At 41.8% G+C, this 7,830-nt stretch overlaps 1 protein-coding gene across 1 annotated transcript; it reads left to right on the plus strand.

The window, feature by feature from the left end:
• Positions 1 to 136: 136 nt before the first annotated feature.
• Positions 137 to 5,883, plus strand: LOC143020828 (enteropeptidase-like). The gene is made up of 6 exons (XM_076177642.1): positions 137 to 327; positions 982 to 1,092; positions 2,416 to 2,591; positions 3,810 to 3,979; positions 4,956 to 5,072; positions 5,725 to 5,883. The coding sequence occupies exons 1-6, from the start codon at positions 155 to 157 to the stop codon at positions 5,878 to 5,880; spliced, it is 903 nt and encodes a 300-aa protein (XP_076033757.1). The 5' UTR covers positions 137 to 154; the 3' UTR covers positions 5,881 to 5,883.
• The last annotated feature ends 1,947 nt before the right edge of the window (positions 5,884 to 7,830 follow it).

Genomic DNA, 7,830 nt, shown 5'->3' on the forward strand with positions numbered 1-7,830 from the left:
AGTTTTAATGACTAAACTTCAAATTATGCCTTTGAAGGTTGAAAAATTGTGACCATTAACACTGTCACTGTGATGACATCCTTTGTTAATTTTATTTAGGATCATGCACTGAGCTGTTTAATATGTGTGTGTGTGTGTTTATGTTGTGTATTGAATGTCTCACTTACGTCACTGTTTTCTTTGGTTTCGCAGGATTGTTGGGGGTAGCAACAGCAGCCCCGGGGCGTGGCCATGGCATGCGGCACTCTACAAGGAGGGCGAGTACCAGTGCGGGGCCACGCTCATCAATGAACGTTGGCTCGTCTCTGCTGGCCATTGCTTCTACAGGTAAGGAGACAGTTATTGTCTTTATTTATTCATTTATTTATTTTTTTTGGGGGGGGGGGTGAAGGTTCCTTTTGTGCTGCTTTATGAACATGCAGAGCATACACATATGCACGTACATGCACACAATCATCGTGCATTTACCCACAAATCATTCAAATCACATATGCAAATCCATATCCAAGTATATGTATACATGCATGCAGAAAAACCACCAAGGAAAATGATAAAATTATGACTGAGTGCTTTCGTCTATTTAGACACCTTCATGTACCCTGAAGATGTCTAAATAGACAAAAATGCTTGGTCATTTTCTTGTTATTTTCCATGGTGTTTTTTTTTTTGCATATTTAGAATAATGAGTTTGTGTGATTTCTCATGCATGTACGTATATACATAGACCTACATGCAAATTGCACTTATCTCTTGCCCCTAAATTCTGGATGTTGCCAGAGGATTTAATTTAGTTACGTACAATCCTTTTCAGCATTGAAGGGGATTGACCCATCTCAGCAAATCCCATCCACCCTGTGAATTAATTATTACATTATTTCAAGTGCTATCAGACTGTTTTATTTATGTTTCCCCACAGGTATCAAAGAGTTTAATGTCATTTATTTGTCACTGATTTTCCCCCTTGTCCTCTTTGCCGTACAGTGCTACGTGCGAGTACTGGGTGGCACGCCTCGGGGCTCTCCGCAGAGGCAACAAGTTCCCGTCGCCCTTCGAGCAACTGCGACATATTTCGCACATCTTCATCCATCCCGAGTAAGGGCACTTGCCTCATATCTTCAGTAGAACCGCCATTCGGATGCAAGAAGAATGCTTCCAATGGAAATTGAAGTCCACAGTGACATTAGAATTCATGTTTTGACAGAAATTATCAACAGTTTCATAACACACATGTTATATATGTCAATAGTTTCTGTTAAAATGTCTCTGCCTCTCTCACTATCTATTTATCTAATCTATATGTGGATCTCACATATATATATATATATATGTCTATCTATCAGTATTTTCTCTCTTTCTCTCCATCTACCTACCAAACTCTGTCTACAATCTACCTCCACTCCCTTTCCTGCCACATGCAACCCCAAGTACCTAAAGCCTGTCAGTATATTCTGTGTGTCTATCTGCCTATTTATCTATATGCCTGCCTTTCAGTATGTTCTGTGTGTGAGTGCATGTGTACATGTGTGCACTTGTCCAGTATTTTCTATTCAGCTTTTTTTTTTTATCCCAACTGCTGCTGCTCTGCTGCCATGCTTCTCTGGTTTTCTTCTATTTACCTGCAATTTATCCTTATTTTTCCATTGAATTTGACTGTGATAGCAAAGAAAATGTAAAAAAAAAAATATCTTTGTGATGGAATGTTTGGAAATCAAATAGGTCATGCTCCTGTCTGTTTTCCTTGCCATCACATTCCAAAAACTTGTGAATTTTGTTTCTTATGTTATTTTTGTCATAGCATGTACAAAGTCTATGGTAACTACAGTGTACTGCATCTATTTGATTCTGGAAAATGCAATACGAGTCTTTTGTTAAACAAATAAGGGAGGACCTTGCTCTCAACAGGATCTCGTTCAATAGATGTCTGTTCAAGGCAAGGCTACCCACCTCTCTAACTGCAGAGGTATAAAGTGCTGCACAGTACTGAGGAAGTTAAGGTGAAAATATTTACCTGTGAATACTCCCTCCACACTCCACACACTGCCACTATCACCACCATTAGCTCCCCACAAAGAGTGATAGATATCTGGAACAAAATGAATGAGGAAATAGTGAGTGCTAAAACTATACAAGATTTTAAGAACAAACTGGATGCTGAAAGATACAAAAACGGGTCACTACAAGCATAGCTCTCTTCCCGTGAAATACATACATGCATACATATACCACGGCTTTTTCCCCCTTACAAGGGAGGTGGCCAAAAAGGAAAAGGCATAAAATCATTCCCACCCATTCCATCCCTGAATACACTCCACCCCGTAAAATACAACTAGGTAAATAATACACATCATCACATTCCACCACCAACACCACCACCACCACCTGCCTCTGACTCAATCACTTCTCTTCTCCCACCAGGTACATGGACACAGGGTTCCTGAATGACATCTCGATGTTGAGGATGGAGAAGCCCGTCATTTTCACGGACTTCGTCAGGCCGGTATGCTTGCCACCCCCTGAAAGCCCCATCAGGGACCACCGCATGTGCACCCTCGTGGGCTGGGGGCAACTCTTTGAGGTCGGCAGGATCTTCCGTGAGTGACATTATATTCGGGTTAGAGAGAAAGCACTAGCCTCATGGAGGTTGATTTGTATTTGTGTGTCTGTACACTCGAGTTAGGACAGAGTTTCATTCCTACACTACTTCGTAAAGTGATTTTTGGCATAGGTCGGAACCAGCCTAAGTAAGGACCTTCTTTGGTGATTGCTTTCCTTTTCTTCAGTGCACGGCCATCAGAAAAGTCTCCCTTATGCTTTGGAGCCATAAGGGATGGTAAAAAGTTAAAAAAAAAAAAAAAAAAATGATGATAATGATAAAAACACAAAAACAAGAGAGCAAATAATATTTAGTGATCAAAATGGAGCACAACTCTCAGTATATCATCACATGGTGATGCATTCCCCTGCCGCATTTACCAGCAAGTTCTTTGTATTATAAAAGAAAAAAAAGTAAACAAAAAAAAAAAATAGCAAAAGGGAATGTACTGCCAGCATCGTAACCCCGAAATGGCAGAAATTGAGACTGTTGGAAGCTGAGGACTCCCAGTATAATTATCTATGCTATGCGTGCACACACACACGCACAGTTCAATAATGTATTAGTACCATTATTGACCACCAATTCAGTGATCCAATTTCTAGTCCCCTCTAGGTTTAGAAAAAGAAATCAACATTGCTGCACTGTGATCAGGCACTCCAACTTTGGTAGGCAAGGAGTGGAATGTTTGTATGTCACAGCATTTCCCATGAATTGGGCTATATATAAGGTCACAGTACATATATGCTCACAGTAACCCCATTTCACACCACTATTAGCTGCCATTGTCTTGTAGTTTACTGAAGGAAAATATTTAGTATTCAGTATGACGAAGTATGTGTGAAAGATAAATTGACAACCTTAAGGGATTTCTCCCTGTCTTCTCCTTTTATGCATGAGGGGACTGAGAGGGGGGGAGGGTTGCCAATTTAATTAAGCAGCCTTGCTGTGGATGTGCTGTGTCTTGTGGCACCAATTCTGACCCAGGGTAGTGGGCAAGATGCAGGGATGACCCGTCATCCAGGAGGTGCCAAGATAAGAGAGAGGGAAGGGGGTGGATGGGAATGGAGTATGTTGGGGATGGAATGGGTGTGAATGGTTTTTATGCCCTTTTTTTTTTTTTTACTTCCGTTATAAGGGGAAAAAAAACTTTGGTATTCATATGTATGCCACTACACTCATGAGAGTGACTAAGATCTTCCTTTCCCTCTGGCAGCTGACACCCTGCAGGAGGTGCAGATCCCTCTCATCTCAACGGTAGAGTGTCGCAAGCGGACTGTCTTCATTCCCCTCTACCGGATCACCGATGCCATGTTCTGTGCTGGGTATGACCGTGGAGGCCGTGATGCATGTTTGGGCGACTCCGGAGGGCCGCTCATGTGCCAGGTAGGTTGCCTGTTGGTTATTCTGTTAGGGCACAAGCATAAGCTAAAGCCAGACAACGTTTCCTGTTTTGCCATCATAAGAACATAACACAAGAATGAAGGAGACTGGAAGAGACCATAAGGCCTACACTAGGCAACTCTGTATCCATCACTACCTGTCATCCCCATCCATCACGGAAGTTGCTTGCAGCAGCTCATGAACAATACATGATCTAACAATAGACCAATTTGTTTTGGAAAGAAAAGGAACAAAATTGAGTCACGAGTCATTAGTCAACTGTAGCCCTTCTGTATAATGTCATATCATTAGTTCCCTTTCCCAAGTGAAGTGACCTATTATTATTTTGACCTTTGTGCAAGGTAGGTTCTTGAAGACCTTTATCAAGGTATATTACAGTGAAATCCAAATTTCTTGGTACAAACACTGCATCCTTCACTAACTGTCTTTGGAATTCATGGACATCCTTGTTACAGGGAAAGGAATTTTTTGTTTTATGCAATCCCAGGGCAATGGGTGAGATGCAGGGATGACCCATCATCCAGAAGGATCCAAGAAAAGAGGGAGGGAGGGAGGGGGGTGGATGGGAGTGGAGTGTGTGGGGATGGAATGGGTGGGAGTGGAATTATGCCTTTTGACTTTGACTACCTCCCTTGTAAGGGGAAGAAAATCTTAGTATGTATGCAATCACAGAACATGTTCCTTGTGGCTGACTACCATTGCTGAGGTCTTTATTTATTCGATTCTTAACTTGCATGCCTCACCCCCCACCCTCTCTCTCTCTCTGTATTTCTGTATCTCTCTCTCATCATCTAGCCTCATTATGGGTTAAGTAGTTTCCTTTAGGCATGTTTTATCATTATATTCACAGCTCTTTCTCCTTGATGCTGAAAGATACAAAGATGGGTCACCATGAGCATAGCTCCTTTCCCGTATAATACAACTAGGTAAATACAACAAGGTAAATATCTCCACACAGGAACCTGATGGTCGCTGGCAACTGGTAGGCGTCACGAGCAACGGCTATGGGTGTGCACGTCCACACCGCCCAGGGGTCTACACCAAAGTCGTCAAGTACCTCTCCTGGATTGACCAGGTATGTCACAAGTGCTCCAACATAGGCAGACTACCCAAAGTCTAAGTGTTAAAAGTCTCTTCACTTGCAGGGAGGTAATGATTATGAGTGATGTGAGATCAATCATAGTCTTGATAATGATTTTTTTTTTTGTCCACAGTAAGAAACTGTAAATGAAGCTGCAGGGGTAAACCAGCTGTGGTTGTCATGTTCTGCTGTGGAAGTGCTGTGTTTTCCTGCATTATTCCAAGTCTCTAACCCAGTGTCATAGACATAATCACTCCTCCATAAAAGCTCCTCATTGTATCCATTCTCAGATACCTATTTCTCATGACATTTCTAATTTCCTCATGATATTTACTTGCTTCCTTCACTACTTACCTTCACCCCAACTCCTCCACTCCCCAATATTGTCTCCTTTTCCTTTATGAAGCAGAACTGTATTTGCACTTCTCCAGTCCCTTGGCACATTACCCTTCCTTGATCACACATGGAATAACCTCACTAGCCAATCCACTATAACCATTCCTCGCTTAGTCAGACACTCTTCAACCTGAAGATGACCATGTCAGATTTTTCTTTGGCTAAATCTAGATAGTTTTATTCCTCTGTCAGCTGAAGGGATTGATGACGGTTTGATTAACCTTAAGGAAAACATTCTTCCATTTTCCAGGTTATGGAGCTGACGCAGAGTGAGCTGAGTCGTCCCGTGAATGCAACGTGTCAGGGCCACCGGTGTCCCCTGGGGGAATGCCTGTCCTCTGCCAACATCTGCAACGGGTTCGTTGAGTGTTCCGATGGCTCAGACGAGTGGAATTGTGACCACTGAAGACTGAGTGGCAGGTGAAGACCACACGTGGACGAGAGCGTGGCGTATAGGGATCCCAAACAGTGAGCCCAACCACATTAGGGCCGATGCACACTACATGGTTCATTTTCATATGGTTACATTTCGTTTGTGTTCCATCAAAATATCACTGTGTTCACACCATACGTGATGCGGTCAGTCAGTGTGCTGCTGTTGCTCTGGTATGGCACCAAGAAAAGGTTGTGCAAAGGAACTTGCTGCAATTGCTCTCCTTTTAGATGAAGATGAGGTGCACAATTGCCAAAGGAAAAGAAAGTCAGAGGGTGAATTTTGGACTTGACAAGCTCCTCATAGCCAGTGACCAGTTCTACCATATTGACTTTCCATTGCTCATGACTATTTCTTCAATGTGCAAATACAAAAGTTTTCAGACTGAGGGTAAGTCACAGCCTTCTCCCTGTTACCACCAAGTGACTGATACATAACGATGCTCACACTTATGGCTAGGATGCAGAACATTTCCATTATGTATACATTTCATCCTTTGGAATTTCTTCCAAACATATCCAGTATGTACAAATGAAGGCTGTACAAAAGATGAACAATAGACAGAACATATAATGCAAACAGCCTAATTGACTTCAATGCAAAAAATGTATGAAAGCCAAACAAAGATGAATCATATAATGTGAATCGGCCCTTATATGGTGCACGCAGAGTGTATTGCAGCAAGTGGGCGGGCTCTATTATAGACTTGGGGTTATAAAAAGACACTTACGGGTCTGGTAGAGACAATAGATATACTTATAAGGTGGATGAATTATGAAAGTATCTACAGTTTTCTCTTGAGTGAGATCATTTTTTTTAGGCATTATGAAAACATTGGAACTGCCTCGTCACACAACATCAAGGACACCCATAACTTAACGAGTGATTAGTGTGATTGATATACAGTATCAGAAAGTTTGACAGTTTGGACAATGATTGTTCACTGTCTCTAAAACCATGGTCTAAGACAACACAGGTGCTTATGTGTGGTTTGAAAAAACTTCCCAATGGAACAGTAGACAGACAAGAAAAATGCTCTAGAGGTTGTACCTCTCATTAATGGTTGTGTTTTTCAGTGGAAAGTTCCACTTCTGTGTCCATTTGTAAAGACAGTTTTTGTGCTCGTGCATGTCCGTGCAACAGAGGAAGGTGTCCGGACTGACGTAACAGTGCAGAAATACAGAAACCTAGCTGCACATACAGTATGCATATACAGTGTATACATTATGAAAATGTGTGTGTCTGTGCATGCATGTAAATACCAGTAACATGTTTGCGTGTCTGTGTGTATGCCTCTTGTGTGCATATGTGTATGCATATGTATACATATCTGTAAATATATATATGTATGTGTGAGGGTAAGCATGTTTGCATAAACTGTACATAATTATTACATGTACATATCACAGAAGTTAAAATGTCCTTGTTTAACTACACGTTACTGTAGCTTACAACACGTACTCGTACGATTTATGTGTCTGCCATCCGTGTTTAAAACTCGTTACTTTATCTCCCTCCATCTGGAGGGGGGAAAACCTCACGGGCTGACATTCAGTCTCTGAACAAAGCCTAAGCTCTCTAGTAACTTTTAGTGTCATCCCCCCACTTCACACAGGGAGAGCTGATAATAGGCAATTACTACTACCCTCCTCCTCCTCCTCCACTTCATTTCCTCCTCTTTCTCTTATTACCTAGCAACAAAAACAGACCCACCCATGGATGCAGAAGCACAGACACCGGTCCAGAATATCTTTGTGGAGGGACCTACAGGAGGGCCTGGGGGTCATTACTGTGGTGCTACAGGTTTCTGATCATTATATTGAGACAAGAAGCAATATTATTGAGTTTAGGAAAGGATGCTTTCGGTTTGAATGAAATCTTGTTTAAGAATATAGTTTGGCACATACAGCAACAAAATGTGTA

This window comes from Oratosquilla oratoria, chromosome 40, assembly GCF_046742065.1.
Source record: "Oratosquilla oratoria isolate Oo_2021 chromosome 40, ASM4674206v1, whole genome shotgun sequence".
NCBI lineage: Eukaryota > Metazoa > Arthropoda > Malacostraca > Stomatopoda > Squillidae > Oratosquilla > Oratosquilla oratoria.